Here is an 18,342-nt window from a genome sequence, read left to right on the forward strand (position 1 = left end):
CCTGGCAAGTGACTCATATTTATGATGGCTGCAGTGGTGTCCCAAGGACACGTGATTCCCCTTTTGTGACCTTCCAACAAGCAAAGTTAACGGGCAGATCCACTTAACAAACATGTTGCTAACGTAACAACTGCAGTGATTCATTTAATAACTCTGTTCAAAATTCACTTCACAAAATGTCTTGCTTAGCAACAGAAACAGTTGGGCTCAGTTGTCGTACGTGGAGGACTACCTGTATTCAAATTTTTAAACTATATTCTCATTCTGGCTCAAAAATCTTGTGGCTTTATAAGGAAGCACTTTTGCGCAGGGTTTTGAACTTTTACAGGTGGTCCTCGGTTTATAACAGTTCACTTAGTGACAATTCAAAGTTACAATGACACTGAAAAAAGTGACATGACCATTTTTCATACGACTGTTGCAGCACCCCCATGGTTACGTGATTTACATCCAGCTGTTTGACAACTGACTCACATGACAGTTGCATTGTCCTGGGCTCGCGGCCTTTTGACAAGCAAAGTCAGTGAGGAAGCCAGATTCACTTAACCATGTTATAACTTAATAACTGCAATGATTCACAACAATTCTGACAAGAAAAGTTATAAAATGGGGCAAAAGTCACTTAACAAATTTCTTACTTAGCAACATAAATCTTGGCCTCAACTGTGGTTATTAAGTTGAGGGCCACATGTATTTATCCTGCAAAATCGTAAATGTGAAAAGATTGTCTACTGCTAACTACCATAGCTAATTAATAGCTAGGTTCTTTCCGTGGCCTTTTCACAGGCCTCTCATCAATTTGTCCCCACTCTTAAGTATTCAGGCCCCTGCACTCCATTCAGCTTGTGTCCTGGACTTACGTGGAAGTAATAGTCCTAAACCGTTCCTGTCCAGCTGTATCCCAGATTTGAAGTTTCACTCTTTCTCCATTAATCACTAGAGTCCGGATTTTGAAATCTACCCCAATTGTTGTGATATAGCTACCTGGAGAGACACAGGGAAGAAAAAAGGAAGAATGAAAGGAATCAGAAAACGGTATAAAAATGCCTTTTTACTACACAAACTCAGAAATATTAAAGCTAAATGTTATGATGCATTATTGCAAAAGAGAAGTGTGATCTAATATTGTTGGTATTAAGGAAAAAAAAACAATAGCCAGGATTGTTAAGGGTCAGAAATTTCATTGTGGCACTCAAAAGACCAAAGACTTATGACCACAATTGGGAGCTGAACTTCTGTTGCTAAGCAAGGTGATTGTGTTTTTTTATGTTTTTTATGTTTTCCTTTTAAAACAAACATTTTATCATTCATTAATCAGTGCGTCGTCGAGTACAATTTTTCTGGTGTCATAATAGTTATAGCTTACCATCAAATTCTTTATATACATCTATTCTTATATTAACATTATCTCCTGTTATAACATTTTTCTTCCTAAATTATTTAATTTTATACTTTTTATCCATATTCATTTCTAACTAATGATAAAATAACCCCCATATATTATAATAATCAGATTCTTCCTTTCCTTTAATTGCTAGTGTTAATCTACTCATTTCTGCACAATCTAATATTTTCTTAATCAGTTTCATCTTTAGGGGTTTCTTCAGCTTTCCAATTTTGTGCAAATACAATTCTAGCTGCAGTTATTACATGAATAATCAAATATAAATTTTCTTTACTATATTTTCCTGGTAAGATGCCCAACAAAAACAATTCAGGTTTTAAGTCAATATGTTGCTGAGTCATCTTCTCCAATCACATTCAAATTCTTGCCCAATATTTTTTTACTTTTATACATGTCCACTACATGTGATAATATGACCCCGGCGTTTGATGGTATTTCCAACATTTGGTTGATTTGTCTTTAAACAATTTTGCCAATCTTTCAGATGACTTGTGCCATCTATAAAACATTTTGTAGAAATTATCTTTATATGCAGTTGCCATTGTTAATTTATAATTTCATTCCCATAGTTGCTGCCATTTATCTAACTCTATCGAATATCCCAAAAAATTGCCCACACTATCATTGTTCTTTTACCTATTATTCTTAACATGCAGTAAAGTTATACAATTTTTTAAATCCTTTGTTCTTCTATTCCTGTAAGTATCTCATCCAATTCTGTCATCTCCATGTGGAAACCATATAATTTAGCATTTTTTCATATCTAGATTGTATTTGTAATTGTGTGTACCAAACCATGTCAATCCTTTGTTCTTCTAATTCTTGTTCCTTTTTAAGTCCCCCCTTTTCTGTCAAAATATCTTTCTATCTGACAATGTTTCCCATATTAATAATATTTGATGTATTAATGCTTCCATTGTTGAAAACCAAGCTGGTGTCTTCAAATAGTATTTTTCTCTAACTTTCTCCCATACTAATAATAAAGCATTTCTTATATAATGTCTTTGAAAATAATCATGTATCTTGTTTTTCCCATACCATAGGAAGGCACGCCAACCCAAATGTAAGTAAATGTTAATAATCTTGTATTTTTCAGTACAATCCATTCTTTCATCCACGATAACACTGCTGCTTGATAATATAGTTCCCAATTTGGTAACCCAAACCCTCCTCTAATTCTTGCATCTTGTAACATTTTTAGATTGAGTCTCGCTTTTTTCCCTTCCCTATTTTGTTGAGATTTTCAAAATATTTTTTCTCTAAGCAAGGTGATTGTTAAGAGAGTGGCAACTGATTTTTATCACCTTTTTTGTCATGGTTAAGGGAATCAGTCCAGTTGTTAAGTGAATCATACAGTCATTAGACAAATCCATCTCCCCCCTCCCATTGAATTTGCTTGTTGGAAAACAACTGGGGGTTCACATGCTACAAATGTTGTAAATAAATGTTGCTGATTGACAGGTACCTTAATTTTGATCATGTGACCATTAGGATGTTGTGACAGTTGTAAGCATGAGGACCAGTTGTAAAGTATTTTTTTCAGTGGAATGGTTGTTAGTCAAGGAGCCACTGAATAAATCATTGGGAAAAAAGGAATGTAATAGTCCTAGAATTTGTAGGATTTTAATATCAGTTACAAGCGCAACCTATTGGTAACAGAAAAAATACAGCAACTTTGCTCAAAACAGATGCTGTGAGAATCAATACAACCTGCGTTTCTGGCAGATTTTTTTTCCTGGTCATTTAATCAACAGTTTGGCCAACCAGCAAATTACGATCTGACTGCACACTGAAAACAAGCCAAATAAAATGGAAAGAAGTAACTTAACCAAGGCAGGAGGGAGGGACGAAAGGCAAGGAATTTATTTTGAAAAGAATTCATGTTGCAATACTTTGCAAAAACATACTAGCAAGGATTCAATTACAGCCTTGCTAGCAGGGAAACACAATAAGCACCCAAACACATTTAATTAGAGCAGATAGGACCATTTGCTTGTTTTATAGCAAAACTGAACAAAAGAACGCTGGGTAAATTAAATCCCCAATCCACAATTGGGCAATATCATTATCATTATGACCAATTAAAATGCCACAAAGAAAGGAATGAGATTCTACATTCTTTGGAACAGACTTGTGAAAAATCTCTGGGAAACACACACACACGTTTGTGGAATTTTTGTTCTTCCCAATTGCCAGTTGGGCATTGTGTTTTTGTTTTTTGTTCTTTTGCATTTCATGGATCAGCACATCTATCCTTTTTGTTTTGTTTTACAATTTTGCAACTGCTTTTAAAAGTGAGACGTTAAAGCCAAGAATCCATCTTATCCAAATATGTTTGGCCTGGACTGAAACTGCAGCATTTTTGGTGCATGGCAAGTATCAGGACTCTCAACCCATCCAATGATCGGTATCACAGAAGGCAGTTCCTTACCTGAGAAGGTGTTATCTGCAAAACGGAGCAGAAGGCTACTTTTGCCAACCCCTGGACAGGAAACAAAAGGGAACAAATCACACAAACTCAAAATGAGAGTTTAATCCTCCCCTTCATTTCTTAGCTGCTTCTGATGCAACAGATGGCCTCAACAAAGCTCCTGAGAAGATTCCCACCCAAAGCAAACAACCTTTGGAGTATTTGTTCAAAAACAGCCACTCCTGTCTCAACCTATTGTGTCCTACTACAAGGAGAAGGAGGGGGTAAAAACCACAGGACTGCAAGAGAAGCTTGCACAGCATTGGGGGCAGGGGGACCTCTGAGATTGTGGATTATCTTCCAGGACGGATGTGAACTCTCAGGCAGTGATGAGAACACTGGATAAATAATAATTGGATCAGCAGCATGCTGAGCAGTCACAATTTTTTGCTTCTAAATAGGAAGCTGAAAGGTTATGAGCAGGAAGGAAATAGAAGGCACACCTCGATACCCTGGCTTAAAGTAATCAAGCCACCTACAAGGGTGGGACCATAGATGTCACGGGACAGAAATTCTCTCCAGCAACTTCTGAGGTCACCTGTTGACATAACCCTGGAAATCAACTTCTCCAGCTCTTCTCCTTTCCTTCCCCACAGTTTCTTGATCAGACCCCTCTTCCGGTGAAGGTTGAGAGGACACAACTGCACCTCCAGTCTCTACAGCTGCAGTGGGAGATAAGCCAAGATTGAGTTCCGCAGCACAAGCTTTCTTAGCTGATCTTGGCTGTATGCTAGACCATCTCTCTCTCTTTCTCTTTCTCTCTCTCTCTCTCCCCCTCCCCCTCTCCCACACATATATACACACTGACAGAAATCTGTTTTTCTTCCCAGATTCCACAAATCAGCTAGGCTCTTTTATGTGCCAGCTGATTTCCTCTGGTTCCTGTAGAGCCCCTTAGGACTCGTCAGTGTGACGTTCAACTGAACTGCCATTTTAGCACAGTTTTACTATATATATAGCTGTTGGTTTTTTCGACAAACTAGAATTGGCTGAGGCAGGGAGGTCCAAACTTGGCAACTTTGTGGGCTTCAACTCCCAGAATTCCTCAGGTAGCCATGAAGTACACAAGTCTTAAAAAGTTGCACTAATGCAAAAACGAGTTTACAGATCGTAATTGATTGATTTCGTGTAGCATGCTAAATCAAACCAAATTCAACATATTATAATTTAGGCATGGTGCGAATCACATATTCACTCTGTTATGTAGACCCTGGCTATGTATTACCCAAAATTCTTTTCAGGGAATGCACACTGTCCTTTTTCATTAAACAGTGGCCACCTTTTGAAGACACTCTGTATCTGAGCGTGGCTATTCTTTTTAATTATTCTGTCTTAAGATTGGGCTTTTCACACAATGTTGTTAGCATTTTCTAAAGTAACCAAAATGCAGATGGCACAATTTCTAGGTCTCAGCACTGAAAATGGCCACAGATGGAAGAGAAAAAAACTGGAATGGAATATCCTAGAATTTTTGTTGTTTTTAGTTGCGAAGTCATGTCCGACCCATCATGACCTCATGGAAAATTCCTCCAGGCCTTTCTGTCCTCTACCATCCTCTGAGTTCATTTAAGCTCATACCTATTGCTCCGGTGACTCCATCCATCAACCTCATTCTCCCCCGTCCTCTTCTTCTTTTGCCCTCAATCTTTCCCAGCATGAGGCTCTTCTCCAGTGAGTCCTTCCTTCTCATTAGGTGGCCAAAGTACTTGAGTTTCATCTTCAGGATCTGGCCTTCTAAAGAGCAGTCAGGGTTGATCTGCTCTAGGATTGACCGGTTTGATCACCTTGCAGTCCAAGGGACTCACAGGATTCTTCTCCAGCACCATAGTTCAAAGCGTGACCCAACAAAAGCGCGAACGTCATAAGCGCGCCGACAAAACTGCGCTGCTAAAACCGCGATGTCAAAAGCGCGCTGACAGAAGCGCAATTTAAGTTAAGGTAAGGGTTAGGGTTAGGTTACAGCGTGCTTCTGTCGGCGCGCTGTTGTCGGCGCGCTTCCGGGCTCATTCGTCGCTCATTCGTTGCACGGTTTTGTCGGCACGGTTTTGTCACCGCGGTTTAGTCAGGCGCGCTTTTGTCGTTCGCGCATTTGTGGTGGAACCAGTTCAAAGGCCTCAATTCTTTGGCACTCAGCCTTTCTTATGGTCCAACCCTCACAGTCATGAAGACCGTATTTAAAATCTAATTCTCCTTCTAACACTGAATTTAGCAGGAATGTCACCAGGAAGGAGGCCAAAATATGGCTACTGAGCCACAAGAGAGAAATATCAAGCAGACTCTGGGGAAACCAAATGTTTACAGAAGAACAAACTTCTAAGAGAAGAAAGGAGGTGAAGGAGCAATTCTCCCAAATATATAATGAAGATGGAGTGAGCTGAAATGCCATAGAATGCAAAGAATTTGCTAGAGGCATTCAGAAAACAAAATAAGAAAATAGGCAAGGAATGGAGTTTCTAGAACAAGGGCAAAGCTGCCTGGCTGGAAAGTTAACCCAATGCTCCATTCTGTAACACTGGGATAATTTTACTTTTAGAAAGACTCTCCAGTTAAAATGAAAAGGGGTCATGGAAGCTGTTCTCCATCTACCCCCATCTCTGTTATCTCCCTGACAAGTTAATTTTCAAAGAGACTTGGCAATGGAATAGCTGGGAAAGAAGAAGTAAAGGAAAACAGCTTGCAGCTGTATGACCCCTTTCTAGCCCCCTCTGTTTCTCTCCAAGGGAAGAAATGTCAGCACATAACAAGAAAGAGTTTGTGGAGTTTGTATCCCACAATGTAAGTTAGCTGTATGTATATATGTATATATGTATATATATATGCAACTTCCCTATTTTCACAGTACATGACACAGCCAGACACAGAAAAGCTTCACAGAATGCTCAGAACTAAATTGTGGGTTAAATACATGCAAGGAAACCAAGATTCAAAAAAAAACAACCCTTCAATTAGCTTCATAGTTCGTTCGAGCATTCTTATCCACAAAGCTGTGCAAAGGTGCTGTACAAAATTCTTTTTATATATATAATATTTTTATTGTACATTTTCCTTTATTCTGCATCACAGTTCCAATTTTGCAACAGCAGTGCACTGGTTATATCAAATTCTTTTTAAATATACATGATGTTATACACCCTAATCACAACCATTTTTCTCTTAATCATAGAGTACAGTCTCTTTTTAAATATATATTTGTGCTGTACAAAATTTTGGTGTGTGATGGCACAGTAGACCCGTTTTTTACCCTTCCCAGGCTTCAGAGGCTTTCTAGAAGCCTGGGGAGGATGAAAACGCCCCCAGTCGTTTTCCGACTTCTGGATTGCCTGTAGGGCAGTTTTTCTCCCTCTGAAACCTTCAGGAGGCTTCCCTGAAACCTCCGGAGGGAGACAAAAGCCCGAAAATGAAGGCCAAACTCAACTGGCCAGTGCATGCATGCGTGCCGGAGCTGACAGAGCAACGCCTCGTATATCCTAAGAAATGGCTCTGCGTGCCACAGATTCACCATCCCGGTCCTAGATCATTGAAATATGGAAAGTAGTTGCCAAAATTGTCATCTCAGGGACAGTTAAAAAAAGGACAGTCTATCCAAGGCCTACCTGTTACTTGGCTCTTCTGCCTAGCCAAACCAGATCTTACAATAAATAGATTTGGAAGGAACCTTGGAGGTCTTTTGTCCAACGCCCTGCTGGAACAGGAGACCTTTCCTGTACCATTGTACCATTCTGGACAAAAGTCTGTCCAATCTCTTCTTGAAAACCTCCAGCGGTGGAGCATCCAGAAATTCAGGAGGCAAACTGTTCCACTGAGTAATTGTTCTTATTATCAGGAAATTTGTCTTTAGTTTCTGGTTGGATCTCTCTTTGATAATCCTCCTATCCATTACTTCTTGTCCTGCCTTCAGGTGCTTTGGAGATTAAATTGACATCCTCTTCCCTGTGATAGCTCCTCAACTACCGGAAGACTGCTTTCATGTCACCCCTAGTTCTTCTCTTCATTAAGACTAGGCATACCTAGTTCCTTTAATCGTTCCTCATACATTTTAGCCTCCAGACCCTTCATCATCTTTGATGCTCTAATGATGAACATGATTTGTGACATTTTTTGCTGGCTTCTGGGGAAAAAATACCCATTTACAAGAGTGGTTTTGGACTTATGGCCAACATGATCCACTTAACAACTGCCATAAAAGAGTTGTAAAATTGGGGTCAGTCACATGGAGCCTCAACATACAACCATCAGGAGTTACAACCAAAATTCTAGTCCCAACAGTGGTCATAAGTCAAGGACTACCCATAACCTTTCCTGTATCTGCTCTAATTTCTCTGAATCTTTAAAATGTGGGGCCCAAGAAAGGAACACAACAGTGAAAGTGATGTATCAGTGAAGAATATACTGTTTTGTTTTGGTTTCCTGAGGGAAGAGTTTTGCATTGGTCACTCCTAGATGCTATTCAGCTCTAGATGTTATTCAGCTGATCTACTTATCAAGATATTTTGAATGCAGTGATTGTTTTCCAGAATAGGAGCTGTCCCACTCATATTTTTCAACAATAGATTTGGCAAGCCTTTCTCCCACGTTTTTACCCAAGTAATTTATTCAAGGTGGATGCATACAAATCCCAAGATCAAGACTTGCTGTCCCCCTACTTCAGATTTCTCTCCAAATTTAGCAATCAAACTTTGAATTAACAGAATAACAGAGTTGGAAGGAAGCTTGGTCCAACCTCTTGCTCAGGCAGGAAATTTTGTACCATTTTAGACAAATGGTTGTTCAGTCTCTTCTTGGAATCCTCCCCTCACCCCAGCGATAGCACCCAAAACTTCCAGAGGCAAGCTGTTCCACTGATTAATTGTTCTGTCAGGAAATTACTTATTTTTAGATTGGCTCTCTTGATTAGTTTCCATCCATTGTTCCTTGCCCTGCCTTCAGGTGCTTGGGAGAATAGGTTGACTCCCTCTTCTTTGTTGCAGCTCCTTATATATTGGAACAATGCTATCATGTCACCCCTGGTCCTCCTTTTTATTAAACTAGATGTACCCAATCCCTGCAACTGTTCTTTGTATGTTTTAGCCTTTGGTCCCCTAATCATCTTTGTTGCTCTTCTCTGCACTCTTTCTAGAGTCTCAACATCTTTTTTTATATTATGGTGACCAAAACTGAATTGTTTTCAAACAAGCTGTAGACCCACTTAAGACCCACCCAAACCCACATTTAATATTCTAATGTAACCGCCACCTTTCAGACTCTTTCAACCGCCTTCCCATGCACCCAACCAATTTTCCACACTGATTAGCACAATGACATAATTATGCAAACAATGAAAACTGATGCCAATGACCCAATTTACATTCTTCCCATAATGATTTGATTATGTGAATTGTCACATGAATAGGAGACCCCTCCTGCCCCCATCTGCCAATGAATACATTTTAATAAGGTTAACCTCCCCCCCCCCCAATACTTCTCAGTCTACAACTTAGCCGGTCCCTCTGATTTAGCGTGCCTATTTGTAGTAAGGACCATGACTACGTGACAGGCATTTAAATCCTAAAATCCTCTGTAAATCAGACATGCCTTGGAACAACCTGATCCAAACAGATCCCAGGACACACCACCAAACAACCTGGGATCCTACACTACTGAAATATGATTGCCAGAGAACAACAATCTCTTGCACCAGCTTCTTACCATGCCAATCTACCCATCAAACACTTCATCAACTTTTCTCTCCTCTATAGCCAGCATAGCAATAGCAATAGCAGTTAGACTTATATACCGCTTCATAGGGCTTTCAGCCCACTTTAAGCGGTTTACAGAGTCAGCATATTGCCCCCACAGTCTGGGTCCCCATTTCACCCACCTCGGAAGGATGGAAGACTGAGTCAACCTTGAGCCGGTGAGATTTGAACCGTCGAACTGCAGATAGCAGTCAGCTGAAGTGGCCTGCAGTACTGCACTCTAACCACTGCGCCACCTCGGCTCTTTTCAACTGACAGAAAACATTATTTCCATTTCTATTGTGTACTGAAACCAATGTATTCACGAATGAAGGCAAATATATGTGTCCCAGGTGTCCCAGGATAATGTTGCAGGATCCAATCTGGATCAGTCACCAGGATCAAGCTTTCAAACTTGTTCTGGAGTCCATCCTCAGGGAACTTCCCTCTAGCAGAATATATGTTTTAAGCTATTCTATGTGGCGCCTGGTTGTGTGTGGCTTTTTAGTTGTTGATTGGGGTGTTAATGGCCAGTTATTAAATCATTGGCTGTTGTTTCCTTCTGCTGCCAAGCCTTCAGCTTCTAAATACCTGATAAGCTGGGGGTATCGTAAATCAGCATTCCTGTTGATTGCCAAGGACATGTTTCCCAGGCTTCAATCATTTCCCTGGCTATTTTTGTCCCTGCTCAGCCACCAACCTTAATAGTTGCAAAATCAATTGAAATGATTGCCAGGTTGGCGCAAACCCTGGTTCTTGGATACACTGAAACATGCATGAACGCATACCAAGGATTGCTGCTTCTACTAGTTTTACTTTGATCCAACTCAAAATCAGCTTTATCAAGTGTAGAAAGCAAACAGAAGAAGCCATTAAAAGTTTCCAAAGTCCTAAAGAGGGAAGATAAGCCACACATTATCCGCTACAATGTCTTACTGGTCAATGACTACTTCAGCTTCAACCACAACAATACAAGAGCACGCAACAGAATAAGCCACTCCAAACGTGATTGCAGAAAATACGACTTCAGCAACAGAGTGGTCAATGGCTGGAATGCACTGCCTGACTCTGTTGTTATATCTTCAAATCCCCCAAACTTTAATCTTAAACTGTCTACTATTGACCTCATCCCATTCCTAAGAGGTCTGTAAGGGGGCATGCTTAAATGCACCATTGTGCCTACTGTCCCTGTCCTAATGTTCCCTTTTATTCATACTCATGTTTATTCTTATAAAATAAAATAAAATAAATCACTTGCAAAAGGCCTGAAGTGAAAGCAAGGAGCAGCCTTTCTGACTGGAGAGAGAAGCAAGACCATGTAAGGTTACTCTATGCCCTTTTCAAGAAGAATATAATAACTAAGGAAGATAATCCAATTCTGTCACAGGATTAGATTGCCTCGCAGAGAAAGGTTCAGTTTGCAACAGCCCCTATGACTGTTCAGAGGAAAGGTTTCCTGTACAATTGATCTACGGGTAGTGCTCAACTTACAACCACAATTGATTCCAGTTCCCCTTGTTGTAAGCAAGGCAATTGTTATGTGAGTTGTGCCCACTTTTACATTTTTTTGCCATGGTTATTGAACAAATAGCTGCAGTTGTTAAGTGAATCACGCAGTTGTTAAGCAAATCCCGATTCCTCCATTGATTTTGGTTGTCCAACGTCCGCTGAGGGGATTACAAATGGTGATTACATGAATGTTGGAATGCTGCAACTGTCAAAAATATGTCGGTTGCCGGGCACATCGATGTTGATCACATGACCACAGGGATGCTGTAAGTCCGGGCACTGATCGCAAGTCACATTTTTTCCCCAGTGCTGTTGAACAGTCACTGAACAAATAGTTGTAAGTTGAGGACTACCTGCACTAGCCACGGAAGATCAAATCAACCCCAACTGGACAAATCTGCTCCAACCAGTCTTCCTTTCCGCTTTTTGGTTTTGTAGTGAGTCAGCTGGAAGGTAGAGTCCCCACCCCATTCTCATTCTCAAACCTCCCCAAGCAGCTGTGTGATGTCAGCGATTTGTGGGAGACCACAATGTGTCTACAAACTGCGATGCCGTCTGTATGAATCATTCACCCCAAACTGAGGAATTCCACATCCAACTCCAATTTCACAACAGGTGCAGCCCAGCAAATCCCCAGTTCTCTCTCTTGGCAGCCCCATCTTCAGCCAAGCTTTTGTTTAAGCTATGGCCAAAGAACTCCAGAGCTCGAAAATCCAGCCCAGAAAACAAAAGACAGGACTTTACCAGATGGGTGGAATGAAATGGTTTCGCCCCAACATAGGCAATTTGCTGCCTTCCAGGTGTTTTGGATTATAAATCCATCTCTGGATTTGGCCAAGCTGGCTGAGGCTAGTGAGGTACAAAATCTTAAGCTATAGGAAGGCCCCCAAGTCACCTGCCTGATTTGCAACTTTTTTTTTTACAGAATTGAAAAATCTATGTAAAGAAAGTAACAGTGCAATCCTTTACGGGAGTAGTGAACCTGCAGCCCGCAGACCGTATGCAGCCTTGGTAATGTGGCCCCCCAACAAGGGTTGGTTCTGGCTGCTGCTACTGCCAGTTTGCTCAGGGACGCGCTGTGCACCCACGCACACTATGCGTGCATGCGCAGTACAAAAATGCTTCTGCACATGCGCAAAAGCAAAAAACAAAATGGCAGGCACAAAGGCACCACCAAGAGAATCGTTTTGGGGGGCATGGCAGGCCAAGCTACTACTTACTCGCCTGAACCGGTCTGAACTGGTAGGAACCCACAAGATCATAAACTTTTAACTTTATTTATAAGATAAAGCTTTCCCCTTGTCCAGTTGTGTCCGACTCTAAGGGGGAAGTGCCCATCTCCATTTCTTAGGCAAGGGAGCCAGGGTTGTCTGAAGACGCTTTCGGGGTCATGTAGCCAACATGACTACGCATCAAGGCGCACAGAGCATTGTGGCCTTCCCACCGAAGTGATACCTATTTACCTACTTCAGAGGTGGATTGCTCCCAGTTTGGCCCGGATCAGCTGAACCAGTAGTCTCAGTGGCAGGAGGCTCCGCCCACCCACCCACCCAGATGCTTCTGCACATGCGCAGAAGTGTTGCATGCACACGCACAAGCAAACCGATAGTAAAAAAAGATTGGAAACCCACCACTTGCATGTACATGCTTTCGTATTGGTAGGTTGGCAGGAGCTGGGGCAAGTGACGGAAGCTCACCCTGTCCTTCAGTGCTCAAGTCTCGAACCCAGGCTATAAGCTTTCCAGCTGACAAGCTCAGCATCTTTAACTGCTGAGCCATCTTATTAACTATATTATATATTTTATTTGCAGTCCACAAGAATTCCTCTTTATTTAAGGTGGCCCAGGCAAGGCAAAAAGTTGGACATGCTCGCCGCGAGTGATTAAAGGCTAATATCTTTGAGTAAATTCAGCTTACCCTTAGGTTAAGAGCTATAGGACTATGACAGGATGTGAAATATGGCCAATGAGAAAGGGCTGTTATAATCAGTTGAAGATTGAAAAGCCCATCCTGCTTAATCTTAATTTTCCACCTTGCTTCTCCACCCACATTTTTATTTTGCTATTCAGTTTTTTAAATGTACTGCAATGTCACCCTTAAATGTTAATGCAGCAGTAGCTTTTATTTTTCTACATTTGTGCTCTGCTTTAAGATAACTACAGAGGAAGTGACCTATATATTAAATAAATGCAGGAAATAGTATTATAAACCATTTGAGGAATGATAATCACCCATTCTCAGTTTCAGATATGCTTAGACTACATTTCCCAGAATTAAAGTCAGCCTGGCTGTGTAGTCCCAGCATGCCTGGAGGCCATCCACTTGGAGATGATATCCCAAAACAATAAAAGTCATAGGAAGGAAACTCCCAAGGTTGTTCCCTCATCACTAAAGCCAAATGAAAATATTCCAGGGTTGAGAAAACTACAGCCCAAAGGCTGCTTGGAATTCTACAAATTGAATTAAGTCCTGAAGAAAACCACTAACATGTCACAAAAATAAAATTCACCCTTTAACATATTTAGTGGATCTTTCTGTAAGTCAGTGGAATCTATAGAGCAGTTTTAAACTGTGGTAATGTTTGGGCTCAGTGGTGGGTTTCAAATTTTTTTAGAACCTCTTCTGTAGGTGTGGCCTGATTTGCCGGCCATGTGACTGGGTGGGAGTGGCTTGCCGGCCATGTGACTGGGTGGGCGTTGCCAACTTATAAAATGTGGTGAAACTCACTTAACAATGCTCTTGCTTAGCAACCAAAATGTTGGCACAGAAACTCTGGCATTTGAAGCACGCAAGTCTTAAAGCTGTCAAGTTACAAGACCCTTGCACCCCTAACCCTTTAGAAAAAAATACTTGACAGCTTTAAAACTTCTCGACTTCAACTCCCAGAATTCCTCCTCTCGCTCTTCACCTTGATCATGTGCGGATGGGTGGGGGGAGGGAGCTGGAACCGGTTCTAAATGGCACTGTAGATTTGTGGAACATCTTCTATGGAAGAGGTTAGAACTAGCAGGAACCCAGCCCTGTGTGGGCTTCAACTCACAGAATTCCGTGCAAGGAGGGAAATTATGGGAATTGAAGTCCAGACATCTTAAAGATGCCAAGGTTGGGAAACACTGCTATAGAGAATTAGAGCTCCTTCTTGTATGGGACAAGAAGATAAGGAGGTTGTAGGTCCAATGATTCCTTCTCAGAGTTGTGCAGATCTTCATTTTGCCCAGGGATATTTGCAGGAATAAAAGTGAGAGAAAAGGGTGGGGAAGAACAAAAGAACAAGAATAAAGGACAGGTAAGGAGATTATACATGGAGGGAGGGAAGAATTCAGCCCATCCCACATGCTCACAATGAACTGGAGGAAGAAGATGGAAGATTAACAAAAAGTCTAGGAAGGGAGAAAAATTTGAAAGAACCAGGCTAAGTGTTCAGAATGAAAATGGCAAAAGGATAACAGGCAAATCTAGCATGAAAAGTGTTAGGAAATCTGAACATTCACAAAAAAGACAGCAAAACAATTGAAATAATGGTTTGAGAAGGGGGGGATCAGGAAGAGACAGTTTGGTTCAGCAGTTAAAAGTGCTGGCCTAGAAATCAGGAGAATATGAATTCTACTTCTGCCTTAGGCATGACAGCTTGAGTAAAGTAACTTTGGTCCAACTCACCTCACAGGGTTGTTGTTGAGGGGAAAGAAGAGGAGGGGAAAAAAGAGAAGGAGTCCTCAACTTACAACCATAATTGAACCCAAAATGTTTGTTGCTAAGTGAAACATTTGCTAAGTGAGTTTTGCCCCATCTTACAACCTTTCTTGCCACAGTGATTAAGTGAATCACTGCAGTTGTTAAATTAATAACACAGATGTTAAGTGAACATGGCTTCCCTCTTTGACTCTGCTTGTCAGAAGGTCACAAAAGGGGATCATGTGACCCCAGGACGCTGTATCATAAATATGAATCAGTTGCCAATCATCTGAATTTTGATCATGTGACCATGGGGCTGCTATTGTTAAGTCATGCCACTGCCATTGTAACTTCGTACCATCACTAAACGAACTGCTGTAAGTCGAGGACTACCTGTATTGTGGACATTCTCTGCCTTGAGTTACTTACAAAGTAATCAAAGCAGGATAAAAATCTAACAAATGCAGAAGGACAGAGTTAGATAAGATTGAAGAGGGATGACAATGAAAAAACAAACACTCTTACCCGAATCTCCGATGATAAGCAATTTAAACAAGTGGTCATAATCCTTGGCAGCCATTCACGGTGCTGGGACAGCTTCTGTCACTGCTGTATCTCACACTCGGTTCTTCCCTGGGGGGCTTTTCCTCAAACTTCCCACAGGATTGGCTTCACAGACCCATTGCAGCTCGCTGAGGCCAAACAACGTCCGAAGATTGCCAACAATTTCCAAGGGCGGCAGCTGAGTCAATCCGTGAAGATTCACTGTCTTTTCCTCCAAAAACTTACCGTAAAGAACATGGAAATGTTTGTAACTTAGCCCCAAGATGTCAAAACTTTTTTCCCTTTTTCTTCCAAATGTTTTTTCCACCTCTTCCCTTGGGGGTCAAATGACAGAGGAATACAGCCCAGTTTGTGGGTTGGAAAGCAGTTTCTTCTTCTGCCAAACAACTGTAGGATGTAAGTTGATTGTTCTGGCGTTTTGTCCTCCAATACCGGAATCACGTTTTTTTGGCTTCCCTTTTCGTGGGAAGGGAAGCAGACAGAAATGGTTAAACGGTTCTGAGCCAATAGGGAGGGAAGAGATTTCTCCCAAATTCCTGGCTTACCAAAAAGCAGTGCCGTGTAGAAAATATAGTTAACTGGGAACAAAACAAAAAGGGAGGAAAAAAAGGGCAGGGAGAGAAAGAAGCGTGTTTTCTTCTTCTTTCTCCAGTCTTTTAATCCCAGCCTTTAAAAAGAGAACAAGATTAGATTCCTTTAAAAAGGATGATCCTGACTGTTAAAAACGAAAGCAGGACAGGAAGGCAAGTGGTGGTTTAAAGGAATGAGGCGAGAATTTAGATCCCCATTCCAAAAAAAAGAGATCGTCTTGGCTCCAGGAAATAAACGTACAGCATCGAAAGGAGAAACCGAGGGGTTGGGTGGGGGAATCAGAAGACCCAACCGAGGTCGGAGGGAAGCAGGCTGGGAGTTTCCCTAAAAGGGTTTGGTCAAGAGGAAGAAGATATCGCAAAGTTTCCCTAACTACTTTCTTTTTTTCCCCAAGAAAAGAAGCCAAGAGAGAGAAGGAGGGGGAAAAGGTCGGAGGGAGGGAGGAGGTAATAAAAAAAAGCCGATGCACGAATCAATGAAAGAGGCGAGGAGGAGAGTCGGGCGCAAGGCGGCCTGCAGGAGGCATTGCGACGGGAGCCAAGGAGCTCAACGCTGAATCAGCTGCCAGGGTTAGGCGGGTCTCCCGTGGGTGGCGTGGCGGTGGTGGACGAAGGCTGCCTGCCTGCCTTCCTCGTCCCCTGCCGGACGCGGCTCTGGCTGGGATCAGATGACCGGCAGGTCCTCGCAGCCCTGCGCCTTCCTTCCTTCCTCGTCACCTCCTACGGCCGCAGCTTCCCGGCTGGAACACCAAAGGAACATTCGAACCAGGCGGAGGGAGAGCGAGAGGGCGGAGCCTGCCTTGTAAGGGGCGGCACCTTGTGTTATAATGGGCGGTGCTTAGCGACGGCGGCCGAGAGCTGGGCGGGGCCACAAGAGGGGAGAGAATAAAGAGAGGGATGGGCTTGGAGGAGGGCCCGCCACCTTCGGGGAGGGGGAGTGTCTGTGTATGTATCTATATCTCTCTATATCTCTGTGTCTATCTTATCTATCTATCCATCCATCCATCTATCCATCTATCTATATGGATGTGTATGTATCCCCGCGCGCCGGGGTTAAAGATACAGATCATTTTTTTTTTAAATGATATATTTATTCATTCCGACGTGCATAGTTCAGCCGCACCTCTCCCTCTTCCAGCGTTAAAATGCCTGCATGCATGTAACGGGCTCCAACCGGGCGCCCGCAGACCAAGGGGACTTCTACAATGACTATCCTCCCCGGCCTGCAGGGAAATAGGAATCGCATGCATTCAGGAGACTTTCCTGCTTAAGGATGGCAGCAGCCGGGAAAAAAGGGGGCCGTCATAAGGTTGGGTCCGAGGGGGTAAAAACCAGGATTTATTTCCTCCTTTCTCTCGCCCCCCACCCCGCTTCCCCTCGGGCACTCCGCCCAGCGAGAATGCGGAGAAGGCAGCTTCGAAGGAGACCGGTGGGTTTCCGAACAGGGTCGGAAGTTGGGAAGAAAGCTGAATGAAAAATAAAAGAATAACGATCTGGGGAAACGGGGCAAAGCGGGGAGGGGGAATAAAAAGTGGTTTGGAAAGGGCCGGCATGCGACCCAGAGGAAGGTAGCACCCATTAATAAAAGGGGGAATTACATTACAGGGTGCGTCTTGTTTGGCTGCATCTAAACACGAGGCTCCGGACGAGGTTTCGCCTTTTCACAGCTAGGCTGGGCACAGCAACTTCCTTTATAGCAGCTCAGCCGGGAAACTGGGTCGCAATTCCAAAAGGGGGTGGGGTGGCTGGATTCGGAGCAGCCCTTGGCAGAAAAGAGCCCCGGGTGGGGACAGCACTTTGGGCTTTTTCTTCAAACAGTTGAGTGCAATTGGAGTTGGATGGATGGGTGACCACAAGGAAATCCCAAGACTAGACTGGAAAGGGGAGGAAAAAATTTTGGCACGAGTCAGCTGCAAACCTCTTCTCTCTCTTTTACTGCTGAGAAAGTAGGGTGGGTGTGTCCCCAAAGTACCAGAAATAAACTAGATCAGTGTTTCTCAACCTTGGTGACTTTAAGTCCTGTGGACTTCAACTCCCAGAATTCCCCAGCCAGCGAGAGCCGGGAAACTGGGTCGCAATTCCAAGAGGGGGTGGGGACTAGATTGAACTAGATTCTTTTAACTTTTGGCAGAAGAAGCCACTGACAGGATTCCTAGCTCAGAGCCTCCCCTCCCACCACTCCTGCCTAGGGACTGAGGCATCCTGCCACCTGTCCAAATAATCTACATTCATGTTTCTCAATTTCAGCAACATTAAGATGTGTGGACTTCAACGCCCAGAATTCTCCAGCCAGCTTAGAGTTTAGCATAACTGACTGGGGAAGCCTGGGAGTTGAAGTCCACACATCTTAAAGTTGTTGAGATTGAGAAGCGCTGCATGAAATTTATGCAGCTTCCTGGTTTGGGAGAGGAGCGATGG

General features: G+C 42.6%; 1 protein-coding gene across 1 annotated transcript in view; it reads right to left on the reverse strand.

The window, feature by feature from the left end:
* The window catches only part of LOC116520896 (ras-related protein Rab-35-like), a 20,497-nt gene extending 3,791 nt beyond the window's left edge, over positions 1-16,706 (reverse strand). The window contains exons 1-3 of the mRNA XM_032235359.1: positions 15,296-16,706; positions 3,837-3,887; positions 861-984 (exon numbers count right to left, since the gene is read on the reverse strand). Coding sequence (XP_032091250.1) covers positions 861-984; positions 3,837-3,887; positions 15,296-15,350 — 230 coding nt within the window. The 5' untranslated portion in view covers positions 15,351-16,706. The remainder of the gene's footprint in view (positions 1-860; positions 985-3,836; positions 3,888-15,295) is intronic.
* Positions 16,707-18,342: the final 1,636 nt, after the last annotated feature.

This window comes from Thamnophis elegans, chromosome Z (assembly GCF_009769535.1).
Source record: "Thamnophis elegans isolate rThaEle1 chromosome Z, rThaEle1.pri, whole genome shotgun sequence".
Lineage (NCBI taxonomy): Eukaryota > Metazoa > Chordata > Lepidosauria > Squamata > Colubridae > Thamnophis > Thamnophis elegans.